Source organism: Tigriopus californicus, chromosome 11, assembly GCF_007210705.1.
Source record: "Tigriopus californicus strain San Diego chromosome 11, Tcal_SD_v2.1, whole genome shotgun sequence".
Lineage (NCBI taxonomy): Eukaryota > Metazoa > Arthropoda > Copepoda > Harpacticoida > Harpacticidae > Tigriopus > Tigriopus californicus.
Genome location: NC_081450.1, coordinates 10,213,684 through 10,237,348, shown reverse-complemented (window position 1 = coordinate 10,237,348; position 23,665 = coordinate 10,213,684). Strand labels below are relative to the sequence as shown.

The 23,665-nt window shown below is 44.0% G+C and overlaps 2 protein-coding genes across 3 annotated transcripts; one reads left to right on the top strand and one right to left on the bottom strand.

Annotated features, from left to right (window-relative positions):
* The first annotated feature begins 1,575 nt into the window (after nucleotides 1–1,575).
* LOC131890959 (limbic system-associated membrane protein-like) lies at nucleotides 1,576–12,837 on the top strand. 2 transcript variants are annotated; one of them, XM_059240416.1, is made up of 8 exons: nucleotides 1,576–2,843; nucleotides 7,884–8,144; nucleotides 8,221–8,313; nucleotides 10,535–10,819; nucleotides 11,281–11,553; nucleotides 12,079–12,206; nucleotides 12,269–12,485; nucleotides 12,556–12,837. In XM_059240416.1, exons 1-8 carry the CDS (start codon nucleotides 2,738–2,740, stop codon nucleotides 12,795–12,797), a joined length of 1,605 nt encoding a protein of 534 aa, XP_059096399.1. In that variant the 5' UTR covers nucleotides 1,576–2,737; the 3' UTR covers nucleotides 12,798–12,837. The 2 variants fall into 2 exon arrangements, with proteins under 2 accessions (XP_059096399.1, XP_059096400.1); XM_059240417.1 differs by lacking the exon at nucleotides 1,576–2,843 and adding an exon at nucleotides 6,162–6,184.
* A 4,270-nt stretch (nucleotides 12,838–17,107) lies between these two features.
* On the bottom strand, nucleotides 17,108–22,501 carry LOC131890958 (nuclear factor related to kappa-B-binding protein-like). The gene is made up of 6 exons (XM_059240415.1): nucleotides 22,136–22,501; nucleotides 20,928–21,372; nucleotides 19,521–20,858; nucleotides 18,816–19,451; nucleotides 18,256–18,701; nucleotides 17,108–18,182 (listed from the first exon to the last, which is right to left on the bottom strand). Exons 1-6 carry the CDS (start codon nucleotides 22,388–22,390, stop codon nucleotides 17,598–17,600), a joined length of 3,705 nt encoding a protein of 1,234 aa, XP_059096398.1. The 5' UTR covers nucleotides 22,391–22,501; the 3' UTR covers nucleotides 17,108–17,597.
* Between the last annotated feature and the right edge of the window lie 1,164 nt (nucleotides 22,502–23,665).

Here is a 23,665-nt window from a genome sequence, read left to right as displayed (position 1 = left end):
ATCATATTTCTTGCAGCAACTACTCATTATAAGCTCATTTTGATCGGAGTGTTCCATTACCAAAGGCCATGGAACAACCGAAATTCACATGTTCCACATGGCCGGGAACGTTGGAGAAGCCTGGAAACTCGTATCGCATGGGACCATGCTCAGAACTTGGAATGTGTGAGTCTATTGTTGTGGTGAAAATTGCTTGCTTATAGTATGCTCTGGAGCAATAGTTGAGAGGCGAGCTGAGGTAAACGACCAACCTCGATGATTTGACCCTTTTACTTAGGGTTGCTCCAAACATGCATATGTATAATATCCATGTTCGGAAGAGGAACATTTCTGTAAACATGCTGTTTTTTTGTGGGTCGATTCGCCTCATTAGACTCAACGCGATTTTTTGCTGATTCCTAGTTATGTCAACGGTTCACCCTTTAGAGTTGTTAAAGTCGATTTCACCGTTACTACTAGTTAATGTTATAAATAGTACCAATTGGGAAACAGCTTTGAGCATTCGACCACCATCTACAATAAAACATAGTATATATCGTTGGTTCGAAGACTGGGCTTACCAAGTGCGGGGTTAATCTACACGACTACTAGTAACGATTATAACTCCTTATGTTGGCAACCCTGAGGTCATGGCCCAAGGGTAAGGCAATAATAAGTTAATTCCGTCATAGGGAGCAACGATATCCTTACGTTTGGTGGAGGTGCGAGGGAGAGCGTTGTCGTCTGACATTCATTTACATGTTTTTATAAGCAGGAAAACCATGATTTTATAAGCCTGATGACTGCACTGTTTTTTTTGTCCAATTTTTCATTGCTTTTTACTTTTTTAGACTTGCCAATTTCAATTTCACGTACGGTGCCTATGCTTCCTGAAAAGATGTCATGACTGTATTTCATGCCTCAAAAAAAATTAAGAATTGAGTAAAAAGCATTTTGATTACCGCAATTCATTCCTCAAGGCAAATGCAAAGTCATTAGTTGTTTTTTGTTGACTTCCTTGCCGCTACAGAAAATAAAGTCCTCAGCAGTTCAAGATAAAAAATGTATTATTCATTCTTACCAAATTCTGCATAAATTTACAATTTGATCTACCGACAAATTAGAGCTGGTGGAGCTTGCTAGCTCTTGAATGTACATAAGATTGATCTGGAAACTGGTCAAAAAAATGTCCAAGTCTGACTTAAATCTTGCTAAAGGATCCGTTTTGTTTTACTTTTATAAATGTTTCTTTCCGTTTTTGCGCTCATTTTTATTTGTGTGAATAAGCATACTCCAAAGTTGTCAAGCAAGGTTTGTAAGCAACTTATTTGCAAACAGTCGAATTCAAAGGGGTTTTCTGCGTAAAAAAAGCAAAAACCAGTTTTACGCTTAACACGTAGCGTTTCAATAGACCAGCTATACGATAGAGCTTATGTCAATTGTAGAAAAATGTAGCATGCTCAGGTTGCAAGGTTTAAAGACAACACTTGCGATTAAAGCGCGACACATCTTTCAAAATCCCAACTCTTCAATCAAACCAAAAGAGAAAACGATGACCAAAAACGAGGAGTAGAATAGCGCATAAAAAACCTGCCTACATGTGAAGTAGGAGAACACTCTCCCATCGGGAAATCAAAAGCCGGCTCAGTCGTTAGTATTATCCCGTGGGGCAACTTCATATTTCATATCCTCGAGACACTCTTCGTGGTAGTGCTTCAGTTCCACGTTTCATTCTCTCAGGGAGACTTGGCCGAGTTTCGCAAGCTCATTGGCCCACATACCCGAGTACTCTAAAGGATCACCGAGGACTAAAGAAGCGACCAACCAGTCGACCAACCGACCGACCGACCGACCAACCAAGCGAGGATCCAAGAGCACCAAAAAGGAGCGGGGAGACGCTGGATCACTCCCGGTTCGGCTCCAAGTCTGGTTCCACTCACTCGAGTGTGGATGAAACGAAAACCAGGACGAGGACAACAATTGTGCCCATTGTTGTTGTTGTGTGCCATTGCTCCGGTTGTTGACATCTTGACTTGTGTTTTTCCTGCAGCCTCGTCCTTTTACTGAAGGTAGTGCAAGGAAATGTAGGAGTGACAAGCTCAACTCACACGAGCTAAACGTGAAACGTGGAACGTGAAACTAACACGCTTGAGTGGTGAACGTGAGTAAAATTGCCAAGATACTTGGACAATAGGAAATCGAAAGATAATTGGAAGACGGGGACTGGTATCATCCATATAAGTCATCTTGATCCATCTTTAGTTCTGTTGTGGATGATTTACGTTTTCCAAGACAACGGTTCACCAATCTCAATGCGCTCTCTACGTACGATATCTTGCAGTACATTCGTTGAGGTGAGACTGATAAAACCCCGACTCAACACTTGCCAACTAACCAAGACCAATGACAGAGGCCTTCAAGTTAAAACATGGACCATGGAACACGCAGATGATAATCTCTCATGAAGTGGGCCAGTGCTTGGGGTGGAACAAAATTTGCGTTCAAGTAACAATGCAAGTGCTCTTTGATGTTAAACTTGCTCGTTGACTCTCAAAGTCCATGGGTTGGTGAAATCTATCTTTGATGAAAGTGCAGTTGCCACAAGTGAGAGAGGTTTCAGCAAACTGAAACAAAGACCCTTAGGCCCTACCTGACTTGAACACACACTCTTTGTGCATTTTTCAAATGTTTGACTGAATTCCTTCGTTCATCCTCGGGCAAGAAACCAACAGTTTATCAACATCATCCTGGAGAAAAGATGGCCGGATGCAAAGCCTGGTTCAGTTTCTTTCCTCATGGAAAGTGGATCTCAGTCTCCTTGGGAGTGATTCTGTTCCTCATATTGGGAGTGACACCAGGCAAAGGTATGATGATGAATAATCCTATTAAGAGGCTCGGCTTTGCAACAAAAATCCGCCTCATGTGTCATGCAACCAATATATCCTAAGGTATCTAGGCGACGACTGCTCATCTTCTTCTTATGAAGAGAGCAAATTAGGATCTTCCCCCTGGAGGCACATTTTACAAGCATAAATCTTTTGTTTACATACAATAGGCCAATATGAAATGTGGTTTAAAGTTCCTGTTGGTTAGGACTCCACTATCTTAGATTGGTTCGAAAGGAAAGAGGGCCAAGGTTGATTCCAAAAAGTTCAACATTCCCTCTTTTTGAATTGGTCAAAACCTTTGAAAAGAATGAAAGCATAAAGTTCATTAGAATGATTGAACTTGAATTTGCAAAAGTAGAATGCGTTGGTTTTTGTCACATCCTATTGCAGGCTAATAAGTCCGGAAAAGAAACGGAAAAAGACGGTTCGTCTTGTTTTTGAAAAGAAACAATTTCAAAGGTCACTAAATATCAAATGTCAAAAATCTACTGCTTGCATTTTAAAAGTCGTCGTTATCAACGTATGTAACCGTGTAAGCATGTGAGGAAACTGATTTCAGCACTCTTTTTTTTCGCTTATTTTTTCGCGGGCTTTTCTAACCGCTACAGGGAATGTAATCCCCAGTACTATTAAAATGAAAGTTTAATATTCGGCATTGTTTCATTTACTAGTCAAATCTTGTTTTCAAGCTTGATCAAGATCTACCTCCGAAGTACGAGCGTTTAAAAAAACTCGCCTCAGGATAAATATTTTTCCAAAGGATAATTTTATCCACGGAAAAAGCCTATTTTCTAACGTCCTTTGCATGTCATCTTTTGTTTTTTAAGTTTGATTGCAAGAAATGAAACAACATGGATTTTAAAATATACATGAATATGTAACTGCCAACTGTTTTTGACCAACAACGGCCAACAGTATTGGCCCAATAATATCATTCATGGCATCGCATATCGGATACATTTTTCAATTCACCACACTACTTGAATGACGTAAATCAACTGCGACAACTACAAATGAGGAATGGGTCCAAGATGGCAATTCATGAAGAATTAAAAAAAAGGACGCAAGACATTAGTACGGAAAAGTCAACACCATCAAATCGTGTGTTTTGAGGGCTTTGTCGACAAAGTGCTGTAAACTTTCTATCCTCGTTCCACAGTCAATATGTCATACAAAAGAAGGCCCTGAGTTATGAAAATATTCACATGAGAACGTTTGGCACTTCATTTTTATCCGAAAGCTAACTTCCCCAGAAGAAACGTGATGAATTTACGAGTACTAAAATAAAACAGAGACGTTGGTACCTGTCTCCTTCTATTCAATTGCTCTGTGGCAACTTGTGAATCAATCTTAATTTTAGTCTGGCAGAGAAAGAGAGAGAGCGAGAGAGAGAGAAAGGCAAAAAAAGAAGGGAGAAAAGAAAGAAAGAGCGGAAAAGTTCCATTTCTTCTTGTGCGGAGGACTGAACCACTTTTGATTGATCTAACTTTCGTATGAAAATGTCAGGACAAATTTTGGCGCCTCTTAACTTCCCATGGGCCAGAGCAAGAAAAAGGCTTTCTAAGCAGATTCATATCAAATATGATTGAATTGAAAAAAAAAACTCGCCAACTTGCAGATTGAGCTTCCATGTCCGTGCCCAATTGTTTGATTGCCACAAAGATCTCTCAATCCCTTTGGGTGTAAGCTTTTTTCACGAGGCGGGTCAGGTTGGCCCCCAGTTTGAATAAGCTTGCGTCACCTTTGACCACGTTTTTTCTCCCTCTCAAGCTAGCTAGACAAAGCCAAGGTAAATGAAAAGCTCATTCAAATACTTTATACAGCCTTTGAAACTTTTGGCGGTCTTTGGGGGACTCTGATGAATGGCATGGTCCGTATACGAGCAGCTTTAATAACAATGCCACCTCCTTGTGTTATGCCTCATCAGAGCCTTTTTAACGTTAATGGGAGCTTTTCCGAAGAAATTGCCGAGGTAGCGTGAATTGGGTTAGGCAAGAAATCAATATCCCCACCTAAGAGTCTATCGGCCAAATTGAGTGTTCTGGCTTGAGGAATTCAGCGATATACCATGTTGAAAAGGACCGTTTTGCATGGTCAGAACAGACGACACTCGTTCAAGCCTCCACCGTGCGGAATGGCGGTCTTTTCTCATCGAAGCCTAGGAATTGCACGCACGCTAGTATTGATTTTACTCTTGAAGCCTGAGCAAACAGTGCTCATTAAATGGAATGAGCGGATCAGGATGAATGCATTCCGAGTTCATCGGCGTAAAATACCTCCTCATATCAAAGTTTGGTGGTGGTGGTGGTGGTGGTTGGTGGTGTTTGCAATTCGGACGGTCCCCGCTCCATCTCAACAACACTCGAACCCTGAAAAGGCCGACCACACAGACAAAAGGGAGGCCGGGGAGAAGGAAGAGGAGGTGCCCTCGATAAATTGGCAATAAAAAAGTTTCGACCAACTTTGGCAAGTAACTCAAAAGTCGTTTTGCATCGTGTGCTGGATTGTGGATATCCGCCCTTTCGGCGGCAACATCCGTCCGTCATGAAATCATGGCAGCGACCAGAGACTTCAGTCGCTCAAAGTGGGCCGTTGCAAATGTGTATTTGTGTACACTACACTACACTACACTACACTACAATACGAGAGCCTAGCTAGCTAGGTAGCTGCATTTATGGAGCTCACTGTAGGTGAAGCGGATGGATATATCGTTCATCTATTATTCAAATCCACATGGAACATCTCCGCTTGCTCGTTAGACGTACGCACACATATTTGAAAGAAACGATCAGGGAATTTAAGCACGAGTTTAAGAAGATGATGGTCTCGAGCGTTCCAAGATTTCCGTTCACGTCCTCCTACTTCCCCATGGATGCTTGTCAAAAACTTTCAGGTGACTTTTTCATAAAGATTCTCATCCGCACTTTGAATAGGACACTGTTAAAATTTTCATCTCCCAACATGGCGGTACTTGTCGGGGACGTGTATCATGGTGTAGCAAACTCATCGCGTTTCCATAGTTAGACCTCTTCGCCCTATGTAACTAAATCAAGCGGAATAGGCCTCGCTGGAAATGTTAGCACGCGGAATTCAAAGAGTGTTGAACATGACACAAACAAAACTCTTTGATAGTGGTTTGTTGGGGCTTCGGTGGGTTACAGATCGTAGAGCGACTAGTGGTGGTGGTGCTGCCAGTGGTGTTCCACTAGGCTTCCAGTGTTGGTGGTGGATGAGGTGGAACAGGGGAACCCTGGCTATTCACTCCTCATACTTATGCCTGTCAGGGTGACCGCAGGCTGAGTACATTGGTTGAATGGGTAATTAGCTGAATTAGCCTCGTGGGATTTACCAAAAGCCTGCCTCCTTGATGTTTTCTGTCGTTTAGGGAGGAAAGAGAGCGAGAGAGGGCATTCAAGCTTTAATAGATGCAAAAATGAATAACGTCATCTTGACCTCGAGCGGTAGAAGGGAAAACTTGTTGAGAGAGCACCCAGATTCAGGGATATTTGCTCGTTGACATGATCATGAGTTTGGATAAAAGATTATTGTTGTAGTGCGACAGTACATGTTATGGTTTAATCTTATGACAATTCCTACTTTAGCTTTTGTACATCTTTATTTACCTGAATTCAAATAGAGATACAAGTCAGTCCCTTCATAATCGATTTCACATCCCTTGCGTTAGGCCAAAACATGGCTTTGGAGCAGTATCGTGGGTCTAGACATTCCAAGATAATGGGAACATTTTTGATCAAAGTGATATCTAGTTGACTTCGTCAATTAGAGGGAAGAGACATTTCACACTAGTTTAATCAGTTGCCTGGCATGAGAAAGGTCCCAGGTAAGGTTCTTCTTTCACACTTCTTTTCATTCAAAGCTAATTTTTAAACCATAATCTACACCTAAGAACGGAGAGCCAATCTGATACCGCCAATTGCTACTCCCTTTGGGATACTTGTATATCGCATGATGTGATGTCTGGCTTCCCTCTCCGATCTAGTTTCAACCCAACAATTTCTTCAAAAACTTTAATCAAAGAATTCAATTGCCATTAAATAAATAGCTATTTCACGTGACAATTGCAATTGATGCATGCGACAATAATTCTTTCAGTTTTTGAACGAGTAATCTGAATAGCGAATAATATGGCGTCTACAGTGAAGGTGTGATGATTCCAGTATTGTCTGAGCCCACAGAAAAAAACCCTGCAAAGCTGTGCATTCTGCTTTGTTGTGTCGTAATTCTATTCATTAATCAACATGCAACAATATACTTTTGCAATATTGACTTTACGCATATGTCGATTGCTCAAAATTATTGTTGAGATATCCCTTGCTTATAAGACAATAATCCAGACTTTGGGAAAATTTTGGAGTACTATGACATCCCCATTTTTAAGTTTCCAGTGTTTTCAGCAATTGAGTTGGATCAAATTTTTGAAACTGTTTAAGCTATTTGGTTTTAGAATGGGGGATATATATTAGTTGGGTCTCTTAAGTAGACAAATCCTAAAAAGAATTGCATTCAATACAAAATAAAAGGTACTTGGCTATTAGCAACAGTTTTTGTGGATGTACAGTATATAGTAATTGCAATTATTCATTAGAAGTTATGGAATCTTCGACCACTTGTAAGGTTTTTTATGAACCTCCAGCCATTATTGACTAATCTAATTTTCCCCTCTCTCTCTCTCTCTGGATTAGATGAGATACTTTGATAAAATTAGCAAATAGAGAGAAAAAAACAAGTAGTTATACATCGATCGAACTAATCTTATCATGTTTTTTCCTCGTTGACATGATGATGAGTCGCAACAATTCTTATTATATTATTACAAGATAGTTATAATAGAATAAAATATTTAATCTCTTTTGAAATGTTCAAAGGATCTGGGTAAAAATAAAAAATAATAACATCAAGCTCGCGGCGCCTCTTGTGTCATCAACGCTCATGGCAAGTGGTCGTGAGATCAGTCTTGTTCATAAGCTAATTGATCTTTGTTATTTCTGCTTAAAGGTCTGTCACGGCTCCGTCACTCTGAAAATGAAGGCAGACCCTCCGCCTCTCGAACCCAAATGGACCTTCCTAACATTCAGACCGAGGGCAAACTTCATCGGGTTCAAGTGCATGACACCCTTACCCTCCCTTGTGACGTGAGAAATTTGGGTCCTATGGTCCTATTGTGGAAGAAGGGTCATCGAGTTTTGACCGCAGGCAGGGTGACGGTTCGGAGAGATCGCCGGATCGCTCTAATCGGGAACAATCTCCAAATAGCAGGTACAAATTCCCAATGGAAAGAGTTTCCTCGAAAACATTTTCATTCTCCTTTTATTGTTTTCCTGGATGGCTCTAGACATGAATATCCATGACGGAGGCGAGTATGTATGTGAAATCGAAGCTGACGCGGACGATCCCATTGCCATTGTGCACACTGTCGAAATTCTAGGTAAGCAGGCTGGTCATGGGAAATTTGGCGCTATTGTTAATGGGGAAGTTCGGAGACATTCATCACTGAAAAAAGGGACACATGGTTTGATGTTTAAAGTCCCCAAATTTGCACGGAAGGAAGAGAATAAATGGACCTGGAACCAGAGTCTTTGTTCTGGCTTTAATGCAGGGAAATGCTTGAGTGTTCATAAAACAAAACATTAGGACGGCAAATGACTCTCCCACCAAAGAAGAAGTGGTAAAGGGAAAAAATCCTCTTGCCAGACGAGGATCGTCGACCTGAGTCACCCCGCATTTTTCGACATGGTTTTTCGACGTTCATACCTTCTTCTCATGTATACCAACAAAGCGGCAAGTTCAGCCCAAATGCGGGTGGACCCGATTGATCCAAAGCCCTTGACCTCAACCCAAGGTGTAGTTGGTAGTTCATATTCATATTCTTTTTCAAGTGACTTACTCGTGGTTGAAGGCTCTGAAGTTCAAATAATAGTGTTTTGTATGGTTGGGTCCAGGACCCTTTTGGCTCAAACTTGTTAACTGTTCCGAGACCCTAGAGAGTTTCAAGGATATTCCGAAAGTTGCAGTAAATTTGTAATCCTGTAGCCCCATATCAATTTCCCACAAAACCGGAATTGATGAAGTAATCAAGAAAACTATTACTGATTTCATGTAGGTGGGTTGTTATTCCATTACACGAAGCATTAATGTCGAGTCAAGACATTGGAACACTTCCTGTCCTCGAGTCAAGAAGCATTAACTGGAGGGATTAACGTTCGTTTTGGCCATAATTCAACATTTTTATGGAATGTTAATGAGCGTGTGCTATTATGCTATACTCGAGATATTTTTTCAATGGAAACTTATCCGTGTTTTTGAAATCTTGCTAAGACTGACTTTTTTTGACCAAAAAAGGTGGGAACGGATTCGGGAGGTTGGTTGCTAGTTGATAGAACGGCTTTTGCTTCCACAGTGAAATTACCACGACCAGGGCGTGGTGCTCCTTTTAACTATGATTATGAATAAGCAGAATGATCTAACCGGCTTCGAACATGAACCTTATAGAGTTAGAGTTCAGAATATGAGCCTGGAAATATCACGACATCCCTAGAAAAGGCAAACTATCATGATTCCTATGAATAAAATCTGTCACAATCCCGCCTAGACCGGCAAGTCCAATTAATTTGGCAACCCTGCCTTCGGTAAGGAAGCAACATTGCCTCATTTTGATGAGATTCTGTCACACCAAGTCGAAGCATAAAATTCATGAATAAGCGCACAAGGACATGCACCGGGACCGACCGACCCGCCATCATGTTCCTGGTAAGTAGCAACAGCAATCTTTTTAACATGTTTTCGGCCCAGAGCAAAACCAAGGCACACGAGTTACGTCGAGTAGATCCACCCCTTGTTGAGGGACGAATCATGAGAAGCCTAGAGAGTGAGAGGGTTTTGTTTAATAAGCCTTGTTTCTCATTTCCTGGACCAAACATGAATCCTGACACTTTATGGACTTTAAAAGGAACTATTATGAACCGGGTTCTGACGAAGTTAATAGGGATTTGGGTAGTTCCAGGTCATGGTTGTCACGATTCTGTGGATATTTTTTTTGTGTGTGTGTGTCAAGCTTGAGCGGCAAAAAACATTGCTGTAATATTGATACTGGTCCTCAGCTCATGGCCATTATTCAAACAATCGTGGGTCGTTTCAAATAATGCTCCCCTGTTCAGAACTCCGTCCAATATCGAAGAAATTGCGTCTGGCATATTGCACTATGGGTTGTTAGACCCAAACGTTTTCTTGCTAGCCGACCGACTAGTACGAAAGAGCCTTTTCTTTCTCGAGTGATATTTTGTAAAGGGGGAGATCGCAAGTCTCTCTCGTGAATGTGAAAATGTTAGGGACAGTATGTTAGTGGAAGGGGACCTTGTTACGTGTATTTGTGTTCTTGAAGTATTCACGTGGTAACCAAGACGCGGTAACCACAGCTCAAATCTATTACATTTATTGAATGTGAGGAGTCCAATATTTGAAACGAGATTGGACCATAACTCTTCACATTCGATGAAAGAAGAACTAGCGAGCGAGTCGAAGGTAGGAAAGGTTCCCTTGCAATCAAAACGACCTTCCCAACGAAAATGTCAATGTGCCAACCAACTAACCAATTATCCATCTATGATGTCACAATACTCTCTGTCTCTCACATTGTTCTTACTTCCTAGTTCCCCCGAGCATCATGTCTGAGCCTCGTTCCGGGAATGTGACGGTGAGGAAAGGCACCACAGTCAGCCTTGAATGTAAGGCCAATGGCAATCCCACACCCACCGTGTCTTGGACTAAGATATCGCACAAGCGTCATCGCTCGATACCAGACAAAGACCTGACGAATCATGGGATGATCCTCACATTAGACAATGTGGGACGAAGGGACGCCGGAAAATATCAGTGCACCGCAACGAATGAAGTGGGGAAGGACGCGGTCAAATACATTCACGTGGCAGTCTTGTGTGAGTACCAATCATGAGAGACGAACGACTGGATATGATCTTGAGAAATGTTCCAAATCTCGACATGTCAGGAGTTGGTCTCTGCATCTTTTCTTAAAATGCTTTTGAGATGACCTCGAGGCCATGGCCTCGTTCTCCCTCCCAACGAACTCGACTAAAGCAAGCAAGCAAAGCAAGTAGAGGGCCATTTAATCTGGAGGAAATCGAAAAGAGAGGAAATATATCTTGCCATCAAGGCAAACTTCATGACATTTCAGACCGGTCGTTTTCACTTCTTTCCTCGGGATTTCGACCAAAGCCGAGGAAATTATGTCTCAATTGCATGCATTTTAGGGCTAGGGAAAACTTAGATTAAAATCCCCCATAGTTTGACATGGGTCCAAAACTCTGAGGCTGCGAGGGGTCCGCTCTCAACTCACCTTGCGATCCGCGCTTTTTGTATCACTTAACAACTTTCTTAGATAAACCGGTGGTTGTGGTTCACGAGGCTTCTGTTCAGGGTGGCGAGAATCGACCTGTCACATTGACGTGCACCATTCACGCGGATCCACCGGCCAGCGTGACTTGGTACAAGAATACATTACTCATTGGCAATTCCCCAGGATATCTGTTCAACGTTCAGGGTGATCACCACTCCATGATGATTGCCAATGTGGGGATTGAGGATTTCGCCAATTATTCGTGTCTGGCCATGAACAACATGGGCAAGGAGGAAGGCATCATTCAATTACGAGGTAAATAATGGTTCAGTTCAAACGGGGTAGTCTTCGACAAAAACGAAAGTTAAACCGAACCAGGAATGGGGTCGTAGGAAATTGGAACAAAGGAGGGGTAAAAGTCAAATAAAACTGGCCGTTTCTTTTCGCTCAGACTCCAAGTTCGATCATCAATGAAATACAAGTCAATGTGGATGCTCTGCCGAATAATACATTTGCAAAACTTCACCGTAAACGTCAGCAAAAATCATGTCCTTGTTCAAACTTTGGTCTGGACGAGCAGACAATGCCAGATTAATTTCGAGTAGGATATTCGCTCACGTGATTGTGTTCATTGTTGAACCCAATCAAAGCAATGCCAAAATAGCCTGAAGAAAACGGAGATCTTTCCTCATAAATCTTTGCGAGCTTTCAATAAGATTAGCCCGTACGAAGCGACCTCTTGCGTTCTGTTTCTGCGATGAACAACTCTTGGGAGAGTAAATGGAGTCCAAGAATGCAAACGTTCTGACGGATAGCTAAAAGACCATTTCTCTGTTTTAGGCAACCCAGATACCCCTGTGCTGGATCCCAATGTCCGAATGCTCACCGAATCCTCGTGGAAACTTTCTTGGATCACCAAGAGCTTTGCCAACATCACAGAATATCGATTGCTGTATCGAAAAGTTCCGGTAGGTTCAGACCCAAGGGATGCTCTCACTGCCTCGTAAAACCTCATTTCTCCACCCTTCAGGATGATGGCAACCCTCCTGATACCACTTACGCTTGGAACAACGTCATCCTTCCAAGACAAAATGCCCATGGAGGTTACGAGCAATATCAATCGTATGACATTCAACACTTGTCCACGAATTCCAAATACGAGGTTCAAGTTCAAGCCAAGAACAACTTCGGGTGGAGCCAAAGGTCTGAGTCTCTTCGTTTCTCCACTGAGGTCCACAAAGTAGTAGGTGGGTGCAAGGATTGGAACAAACAATGATCTGATCAAAATGCTACTAATTATGCAATATTCCTTTTCAGAGCCCCCTTCCTTGTACACAACCCCTCATTATCATCATCCCATAGCCTCCGTGACCTCTTGGCCAGATCTTCCAAATGAATCCAATAAGCAACAAGCTGTTAGCCGAAACGCCATGTTCCAAGAATACGGCCTCAGCGAGGCTGGAACCAGACTCGGAGAACTTTGGAGTAGTCTTCTCTCCTTGAGCATGACTTTGATCTTCGTTGTTGCAACCCATTATTCATCCGCTGTTTGGCTATAGAACCAGTCATATTTGAGCAATACATAGGAAATTATCCGTTCTTGGTCCAATCTGTTCCCTTTTTTATTCAGCAGAATTTTAACGAACCTCTTGCTTTGATCTCCATGAAGGCTACTAGCACGATTGAAGGGCCAAAAATACATAATCTTTACAACTTATCGATCACGACAGTCGTCTTTCCTTGGCGGCTCTAAGAAGCACTTCCCCCTAACAGATTTTCCGGGAAATTTCTCGGTCCCTTTGATTGAATTTGGTTGGGGCGACGTGAGAATTGATCCAAGTTTTCGTTGAGATGGTGTTGGATCCGGCCAATCGATTCAGGTCATGCGATAAAGCTATTAAAATGGCTCATGGAATAGCGTCGTTGGACGGTTACACGGATGGGGAACGGTTGCAATTGCGCAAAACTTGCAGATGGAACTTTGAATGTGGGAATACACAGTGGGCGAGCTTAAAGAAAAGAATTGGTCCCATAAACTGAATTGAATACATTGATTACATAATAAATATAACGGGACATTGTGTTCTGATGAAAAAAAAGATTCAGTGAAAGGCGCTCCAGGTCCCTCAATCGATCGAGTTCATGAAGCAGGAAATGTCAAGAGGTTGGTTTGATAAACAAACCGGTTGACGAGGGTGTCCGATATTCAAATTTCAAAGCTCCCCTTCCTTTGGTTGCCACTGATGGTTTTATCGTGTAGGAGTGAGTGGTCGAAAAGCACATTTCCTCGCCGCTATTGACAGCATCTCATCATGTAACAACTTTTTTAGCTCTCGCTCCTCGATCCAAAGTGGTGTAAACACGTCAAAAGGATGACAGAATTATCGAGGGAAAAATGGAGGCGGGGGGGAGGACATGTCGTATTTGCATAAATCGGCAAATTTAACATCAAGCAACGAGGTCGACACCACAGAACGCCTCTTCCGACTCTCATTACACACCAAGTGTAGAGGGTTAAATACAAGTAATGGGTTCTTTCGTTGAGCGCGAATGTTCGGAAAGTGGAACCTGGGCACTGTGTGACAAATGGTGTTGAGACCTGTTCCAGAAAGTTTCTTTACGGACCTGTCAAGGACACAAAAATTCTGACGGGGCGAATCGCTCTGTCCTTCAGCGAAGTAGTCTTGGAGAAACTATCTCGTTTCCAAGTTGACTTTGTGTGTGATCTTTGACAAATTCCCTCAATGGCATTCTCGCCGTCTTTGGCATCCATGGAACCTTCCTCAATCTATGATACAAGTGAGTCGGTTGTAATGGCACCCATCCCCAAAGAGGAAGAAAAATCTGTAAAAAGGGCTGTACATTTTCCAAGCTGCAAAATCAAGTCTAAGGCCTCTGATCTCAGAGGAATGAATGAGCTTAAAAATGTACTTCACAATTTGTAATCAAATTAGTAGCAAAAAAATTCAATGTGAGTCAATCGTAACCGAAAAAATGGAAGGTGCAACAATGCCACAACTCAATCAATACTAGAGCTATCGTACACACTTGGGACAAGTTAGAAGCAAATAAAAGCAAATCTAAGCAATAAAAATCGTGCTCGTTGTATGTGTGTCGTGGTGAAGTATCTCTCATGCAGGATGGACAGACATGAAGGAAATGGGCTAATCTGGAACTCAAACTGGATCAACAGTGTTCCCACTACTGTTCTCCTCACCGGGGTTCGGTTGCTGGTCTCGGTAACTTTTAGTCAAGACGACCACCATTGTTCCACTACCACACCACTACCAACTACCCTGAGCTTGCATTGAGGTCGTCGGGGAAAAAAGTTTTATCTCCGTTTGTTCTCAGCAACCTCAGAACAATCAAAAGCGGAAGTAGCCAATTCACCATATCTTTGCCATGCATTTTACATGAGTAAAAACACTCATATCAATGGACGTTGATCTGCTTAAATAAACAAATTTCAATTGAAGTAAGCACTGACTGGATCCAAATGTTGCACTAGCCAAATCTAAACTACTTTACTTCTGTATAAAATCATCATGCCATCAACTTGTCCAGAGGAGTAAAGTACTCGTAGAATTGGACAGAGAGTCGGCGAGATGGGAGCTGTGCCTTGGAATCGGCGGAGAGCGACGAGAGAGAAGAAATCACACTCAAAAGATGAATGGGGGGGTCATTTTTTCAGAGGCCCTTCTCCCCTCGTGATGGCTATCGACCTGATGAAATAAAATGCTATTTCACTCTCGCTCGATTCTTCAATTATTTCCACGACCGCGGCCGAGTTAAAATGTTTTCAAATTCCAATGCATATCCATGTGGCTTAATTCACCAACCATGAGATTCCGGCTGCGTTACAAGACAAAAAGTAGAACCGTCAGAAGATTGTCAAATAAGTCCAACTTATGCTCTCTTGTGCATACCTCACATCCAACCCCTCAATAGGTGTGCATGTGTTCCTGGACTCCGGGCGATTGTTCCATTCTTCTTTCGCCAAATCACCTGTTTCCCGCCTAGAATTTGTTCATACTCCGGATGAAGGACGCGAATACTCGTCAATTGAGGGGTTTGTTTCCATCTCAGGGAAGGCCCCCCAGATCTAGATTTGGCCAGAATTTAGCCTTTGACTTGGGTGGCGTTGTTCCAGTTGGCAAAGCTCCCTCTTCTTCGTCTTTGGCAGCTCCCTGACTTCCAACCCGAACTTATCCGTGGAACTGGAGGAAGGTATGCACCCAGTACAATAGTGTAGTACTAATGATCCATTCTTTCACACGAAAATCAGAATGATGAAGCTATCGTGTGCAAAAGAGCAATAAGTCAACAACAGTACGTAGAAAGAGCCTGGAGCACGGGGAAAACGCTCCCCCCTCTCTGTCAAAAGGCCGAGGAAATTTTCTTCTACATTTAACATACTCTCCACTTCATCCTTGACAAAAAAATGAGGAAACAAAAGGCGCTCGTTTTTTCAGGCCCAGTCTAATGTTCAGGGGTAAATTCAAATTCAAAATTGCTGTCATGGTGTTGATCTCAAAAGAAGTTCACTTCATGCTTTGCAAATTAAATGGCTACAACGCAAAACTATTGACATGTAAAGCAGGCTAAATCCGGGACTATTATTGTATTTAGAGGTTTTGTGGAAAAATCCACTAGTATACACTTGTTTATTTCAGGTACCTTTCAACTAACAGCCCTCCCTCTCTTCCTTTTTTTTTTTACAATATTTAGAAGGTAAATTAAAATGTTGTCACACAATGAGCCATAATGAGCATTTCTAAATCGGGAAGAGCACAAAAAGGTCACGTTTCAAAAATATTCTTGCAGTTTTTGCAAGGTTCATTTTTTTTATTTTTTATGCTAGAGTCGGAGGAGCAAGCCTTTTCCGTCCATCATATTGTCCGCCTACATGTTTCAAATAGGAAGTGTGCTTAATGGGCGTATCAAACTAAATCTCCATCCGTGAATGTGTTTAGGGTATAAAAGATTCCTTGAAAAGGGTCCAGGTGAAGAATCGAACCAAAGACCCTTCTCACGAAATCAAGGTGCTCTAACCAGTAAACAACGTCTCCTACTTAACAACTGTCAAATTTCGGCACAAAATTTTGAACCCACGCTGCCTGGTAGAGGCTTTTGCATTATTAGCATTGTGTCTTTAACCGCTCAGCCACATTAAATCCTTCAAATATGATTACTTGAACTGATGATAAGTCACTTTGTCCCTTCTTCAACTTTCAAGTCCATATATTCCGGCCAAAAACATTAACCTCCCAATGATCCCCAGGATTCAACAAAAAGTCTTGCAGAAATCTGTGCTATATTAGTGTTGCCAAGCAATCACGCATATCAAAAGATCACAGGGTGCGGAATTCCCTGGGCTGAGTCTCGGTCTCCCTTTTGTCTTTCTTTCTCTTTCCCTTTTGGTAATCTCTCACCCCCCCAATCATTGCCATACATTAAGCTCATGGCCAAGTCCCGCTTGTGGTTGTTTGATGGTAGTATGGAACCTATTGTTTTATAGAGAACAGGCAGCGCTCGTCTGAGTAATAAGGGCCAATCAATGTTGTCAAGGGATTTGGACACTACCTGATTGCCCCTCCAACCAATGGCAAATACGCAAACCAACGCCCGGAATACACGAGATTCTAATAAGCAATTTGAGAAGGGGTGGTTTCTTGTTGGATCGATTTTCTACCGATTGAGATCAAGATACCAATGCTGCCAGGAATCCAGGACCATGTGGCTAGGATTGCGTTGTTACTAAATGGATGAATTCCACATAGCAGGTTCCAGAATGGCGTGAAAGCCCCAAACCTTTCAGTTGGGAGGATCTTCATATACACGGGCTTTGGTGAGAGTAAGGCCACTGAGGGTACAGTTTCTTGTCCTCTTCCCTTTTCGATCCCTGTAATGTGTCTTCTTATCAATACGCTCTGTGGGCAACTTCAAATGAAGAGCATCCAGAAATGGGCAGACTCGATGAAGACATTGTTCCCCATCTCAAGTTTCTATTTCCGTTTAGGGTGCATGACCTTTGGCCTGAGTCGGAATTGAATCGATTTTTCTTCACCGGGGCAAAAAAACCACCCATAATTGATCAATCTGGAATGGAACTGAGCTCAAATCTGGTCCCTTGGTCATGCTGGACAAACAATCTCTTCCCTGGAGGAGATTATGTTTTTGCTGACATTCAAACTTATCTTTGACCCGGCGGGAGAAGCTCTCATCTGACTGACTGAGCTCACCCGTGGTGACTTTATGTGCAACAAAAGCCCCAAGGAGCATGAGACTTGGGTCAAATTTCGCGAAAGGTTAATTCTATATTTAAGAGTATAATCAGCAACGATCTGTCCATTTTTTCCTCATGGGTTATGATGTTGTTGTTGTTGCTGTTGTTGTTGAACAATTCTTATGTTTTGTATGGCATTTGACTGAACATGGTTCAGGAGCACCGATCGAACTCCTTGGCCTTGTTGGACCACAACTTGCGGGGGGTGTTGTTGGACCACAGTTTGAGCTTGACCCAATAATTGATGTTGTTGCAATTGTTGCTGCTGAACTGTCGGGGTCAGCACTTGTTGCCCGGCCGCATTGGTTCCCAGAACATACTCCTTCCCACCCACAATCACCCTCTGACCCGCACTTAGGGCTTGGTTCAGTCGGATAGTTGTGTTCCCACTGGCTTGGGGTGGAGGAGCCGGAGCTGGTGCCGAGATTACACTGGGCATGGAAAATTGAACTGGTTGAGCAGGTAGTTGAGAGGGTTGCAAAAGCGAAGTTCCGGCCGAGGTTTGAGCCAGACGAATTCCACCAGACTGCCCGCCCGGGATGACTCTGACTTGATTGTTGGTGGTCGACAATATTTTCATGAGATTCCCAGTGGTGGCCGGCGAGGCTTGTGACAAGTTCAAATATCGAATTGGTTGTGTTGCTCCACCTTGTCCCACCTAGAAAATTCGATCAAAATTAATACAACAACATAGGTTACAGAGTGATAAAGGTATATCTTTATCAGCTCACCCGAATAAGGGACTGTTGAACTTGAGGTCGCCCCATTCGATTCACGTTCACAAGTGAAGGTTGATTGGGGGCAGACACTCGAATCGGACTGGAAACGGATCGCACCTGAGAGTGAGAGACCACCGTGGTCATTCGGGGTGAGCTATTCATCGTGCGGGCCACTATACTGGAAACAGCCGCGTCCAAAGCGGGGGCCGTGCTCACTAGCTTCTTTGGAGTCGAGCCCTGACTGTCCACCGCAATTTGGACACTTTGCTTTATGGCTCCCGATGCAATCAATTTCTGAAGTTGGGCTGCAGTCAGTTGGACTTGCTTTCCATCCGAATTTTTCACAATGACTCTCTGGATTTGAGACGAGGCTTGAGGCGAAGATCTGACTGTGCTCAAAGGATGCGATTGCCGAACGGTTTGAGGCTGCTGTCCTAATGGTGCTTGAGAAACGATTCCTAGACGGACAAAAAGAGAATTGTCAAAAATGAATCAAATTTCAGGATTTGGGAAGGAGAACAAAAGAATGAACCATCAGATAAGCGGATCGAACATCAGGGACATGATCTTACCTCGTTGAGGGGGGCGTGGGGACAGGAGAGACGTTTGGACAGGGGCAGGTCCCGTCTGGAGCAAACTGGTTCCCACCTTTCCCAAGAGGGACGATCCAACAGAAGGTGCTGGAGGAGCCACACTAGGAGGTAGGGTCATCTTGGGGAGAAGTGGTTTGCTTGGCAATCGGTTGGGCGAGAGAAGCAGAGATTGAGATGGACTGGCCATTTTGGCCTCCGGACCTCGGGTTAGAATAGAGGTGGACTTTGTGGCACCTGATGACGCGCCAAGTGGGGAAGTGGAAATGATCGGTGCAGACCCCGTTGACAATTGGAAGGTTTTCAATCCTTGCGAAGTCATCACTTGAACTGTTTGCCCAGAACTGGACGACGGTAAGGTCGACATGGGGATTGAAGTGGGGGGAGCCAAAGGACTTGGCAACCCAGGCGACAAACTCATTGACGCATCCACTTGGGGAGAAGCTTGTCCTAGGGTTGTGGTCTTGGAAGCCGCTTCCAGAGCCCTCTCAAGAATGCCAGTTGGAATTTGAGACGAGAGTGAGGCCACTTGATTTTGTACTTGCAAGTCCTTCTTGGCTGCCTCACCACGTTTCGGTGGTTTAGTTTGAGATGCCAAAAATTGTTGATGAGCTTGAGCTGAAAAGAAGACAACATTTAGGTTCGTTAGGAATGCAGTCGTCATTCATGAATCATTAGGATAGTTACCAAAGTCCTCTTCCGAACGATCGTGGTGCAGATTGGTCCAGATCTTCTTGGCTCCATCATATTTGACACATGGATCCATTTCGCTTTGAAGTCGATCCAAGGCTCCGGAAACACATTGCGAGAGTGCATTCGCATCCCTGAGCCCCTCTTCGTTTAGATATTGGGAGTCGCGCAACAACTCGACGATTTCATTGCGGGTACCTTGGCCTTGAGTTAGTCTCGCCACGGCATCCCGAACCAAGACAACCATTGTAATATACGGGGGTCGTTGATGGATCATAAGAGGATGTTGCTTAATGTTGTGCTTACTGGACGGCTTCAACGGGCCAACCACACTTGAGCGACCATACATGCGATACGTGTAAGGTTGGTTCGGATTGCTGAAACGTTGACGTTCTTGTTCTTGGAACATATGACGCTCCTCCGGTGTGCTTGAAAAGTTCGCCAGAGGTTTGGGCTTGTCTTTGGCCGCCTCTGTAGTGGGGGTAGGGGCCTCACTGCTGGTGGCCACAGCACGACATCGGTCCCGCCTCTCTAGCCACCATTTCGTCAACGCCGATAAGTGGACATCCGAATCCATGCCATGACCCGTCCACTGATAAGTGCCCACTGACGGGTCCACGAGAATAAATGGCTTAAACCCCGAAGGCTGAGCATCTGGGAAAGCACCCGTGAGAAAAGCCACGGCTGAGGGAATTTGTCCCATCCAACTGCTGGCCAGATGAAGCCAATCGCAGTTCAAACGGGATGTCGAGGCCTGCCATTGGCTGATCTTATCCTCCAGATCAGGAATGGTGATCTTGGCCTCGGCATTGGCGGTGAAGCAGTCCCGCAACACGGAGAAGTAACAAGCAGGTCCCTCAGGTTCAACATCGGCTTCCACGTCCAGAGGGACCTCTGAGGTTTCGATGACTTCTTCACACGAAACAGTTCCAAATGTGTCGGAAGGTACGAGGTCATCCATGCCTGGGATATTGGCCACCGCTTCTTCAACGGCCCGACTGTCATCGATATTGTTTCCGTCCTTGGGTTTATCCTGGCTAGGGGGTGAAAGTAAAGATTGTCCAGCCGCCACGGGGGGTGGCGCTGGGCTAGGTTGATGGAGTAAAGATGATTGGAGGACCGTCTTGAAACCGGTGGCATTTAGAGATTTGAGGGATGGGTCTTCTTTGACACGAGGCTTGGGACTGGGCTTGACACTGGCGTTGGCACTGGGCTTGGCCACGGCTGAGCTCTTCAGAGGAACCGTGGCAGGTTTGTCGTTGGTAAAGCTTTTCCAATAGTCTGAATCCAGAAGATTCACTTCGCGGCGTTGAGGCTTCCGCTTGGGTGGGCCATCTAAAATGAAATCAGACCAATGATAAGAAATGCCATCTAAAAAAAAAAGTAACCGGGAATGGGCCTTACTCGGGTAGAATTCATCCTCGGACACGTCCTCTTCGACTTGCGCGCCTTCGCGGCGAATGAGACTGCGTTCCTTCAAATATCTTTGAGCGATCTTGAACTCTAGATCAGGCGTGGCCCGCACGCTTTTGCGTTCCAATTTGAGGACGGACATGGGCGTGCGAGCCGGCTGACCCGTGCGGCTCTCAATAAGCTTCTTGCGCGAGGTCAGCATGTCTTGCAAGAGCGTGTAGGCGCGTTCTCGCGTGCGCTCCTTGTAGTTTCGGCGTTGAATTCGCCGCAAGAGTCGTCGCACTCGGGTCTTTTCGGGCGTCATCTCACCCGCGGCCAAGCCGGCTTTAAGACGGGTGAGCGGGTTGCCAAAGTGAAAGTTCTGGTCTTGAAAAAGCTGACCCACCAACGCTCGGGTTTCCGCCGCATCCACCTCGGCATCCACGGGCAAGAAGTGCTAAAGGGCAAAGATTTTCTTTGAGCAGGGCATCGTTAGAACTCATCGACAGGGGCATGATGACGCATGAACCACTGGACAGGAATGCTCGGGTAGATAATTAACAACCCCAATCCCAATCAATGCATGGCATTACTCTCTTGATCATTACCAATTTTAATTTTTAAACGATTGGGTCGTAAGGAAGGGTTTTTGTAAGTGTAGCATAATACAGGATACGATATAAGTGATTGGCTCTCTTGTGGTACACAAGTACCTGAAACGGGCTAGTAGCTCATTCGTTTTGTGCCAACAATGCCGTGGCCATGGCGTGGGCTTAACTTTTAATCCAGTCGTATGATTAACCGATGAAAATTGATTGATGTAGGCGTAACAACCGGCCATCAATCTCAAATGGCCAAGAATGCCATGCATTGACTGCGATTGGAGTGTATTATTTCGATTTTAGAGGAAATAATCTAGAGGTTCATGACATTAGGCCAGTTGCCTCCACTTTTTTTTAGCCTTAACATATTTTTTTAGAAGATTTGGGGATTCTTTCACGGGAGACAGACACACGCTTCAGCCTTTCTTTTCGTGTTTGACTCGAAATATTGGGGACCATGTGAACGTAGATTGATTGGTCTTACATTAACATGTAATACCGCACCACACGATTTTTTTTCTTCCCATGGCTTCTCGGGGGATCAAGGCCAAGATCAAGGCTAAGCAGCCCCTATTCAGACCCAATCCCTCTGCAATGAGGGTGGGCTAGCAGGCTTACCTGTAGTCGGGCTTGCAAGGGCGGATCAAGCGCGTCCCATAAGTCCAGACTGAAAAATTGATCCAAAATGTCGGTGTTCCGACATAATCCCGCGGGTAAAGACAACTGGACCGAGCCCAAGATCACGGACTCAAAGCCATCTTCTTCCTCGGTATCCTCCGGGTCGGGATCAATCCGGGCCGAGGGATGGCCTGTGGGGGTCTGATCGGCGGCTACGGGTTCCATGGGCAGAGGTGGCGGATCCACCGGGTCCATACTCTATGGGGGTCAACCAAAATCCCAACAACTTCCAGGATGGACGGCGATTTCCACGCAATTCCGGAGAGAATCGTCAAGATTGAACAGGGAGAACAGTTTGTTTGTTGTGGTCCGAAAACGTGAGGGTGACCAATACTGCAGATTTTTTGTACTGATGTGATCACTCTGTCTGGGCTTCAAACTATCAAACATGTACTGCCAAGTTTGATCCAAGCTGAATTTTCTAGGTCAGAAAATGTGCATAGGGCAAGTCAAGTAAACGCGTTCATGGACAACTGACGTTATTCCATGGAGTAAAATCAAAGACAACATGCCCACCCAAACCGCACTGTACATGCATTGGATTTTGATATCTATTTCATTTTACATGCTTGTATAGGCAATAAGCATTGTGGTATTGAGCAAATTTGATTGTTCGTTAGCTGATTAACACCTAAAATGCTCATGTAGTAGGATTTTGTAGCACAACTTTCTTAAAATCAGTCAATTATTGAAAATTTAATGGGGGAATGGTGCGACTTGACTGTGATGTTTGTCTTAGTTCTCTCCCCCCAAAATGCCCAAAATCAAGGTGCCCGACCACATTTTTCCTTGAATTTCCTTTACTTAACATCCCTTATTCCCTGGACCTTGGATCAAACTTGGCAGTATTGGTTTGAAAGTTTGAGACGGAGGCAGATTGATCACATCAATAATTTTTAGTGATGGACAAGCCATAAAAAATTCTCTGTGCTTGAAACATTCACTGCGTACAGCTTGGTGGTATGTTTCGCTCCTATTTTCAGGGCAAAATCTAGGATTCCTAGGCACTAACCGGGCAATTTCCTTGGATGCCAGCTTCCGAATGACACCCTGACCTCTTTTCTCGCCGGGGAAGACGCTCAGGGTGGCCAGTCCGACCGCGACTCTCATAGAGTGACTGAGGTACTTGAGTCCTTTCGATTACTTATAATTACCACACGATTTACAGACTAGATTCAGGTTTAGATTTCCCCGCAACTGAAATGCATGGCCATACTTATGCTAAGGTATGTCGGGTCCCTTCAAGATCCTCGAGTAAAAATCCATGGCCCGGATGATGGTATCTGCGTTAGTGTCGTTAGTGTGCATTAGACAGGCGACAAATGAGTGAGAGAGGGCAGTAGTGCCGCCATATATTGCGCTTTGTCCTTAACTTCGCGAAAAACTGTAAAAAAACATCAATCTTATGAATTCCCCACCAAAGGTGATTGGTGCTATAATCAGATTTAGAAGTTTAGGATGCATAAAGGC

Coding starts and splice junctions, on each gene's coding strand:
- LOC131890959 (XM_059240416.1), top strand. CDS start 2,738: ATGGCCGGATGCAAAGCCTGGTTCAGTTTCTTTCCTCATGGAAAGTGG. Junction 8,314..10,534: donor GCACACTGTCGAAATTCTAG/GTAAGCAGGCTG, acceptor CTTACTTCCTAG/TTCCCCCGAGCATCATGTCT. Junction 12,486..12,555: donor TGAGGTCCACAAAGTAGTAG/GTGGGTGCAAGG, acceptor ATTCCTTTTCAG/AGCCCCCTTCCTTGTACACA.
- LOC131890958 (XM_059240415.1), bottom strand. CDS start 22,390: ATGGACCCGGTGGATCCGCCACCTCTGCCCATGGAACCCGTAGCCGCC. Junction 21,373..22,135: donor CCTTGCAAGCCCGACTACAG/GTAAGCCTGCTA, acceptor TTTGCCCTTTAG/CACTTCTTGCCCGTGGATGC. Junction 18,183..18,255: donor TTCAACAGTCCCTTATTCGG/GTGAGCTGATAA, acceptor CGAATTTTCTAG/GTGGGACAAGGTGGAGCAAC.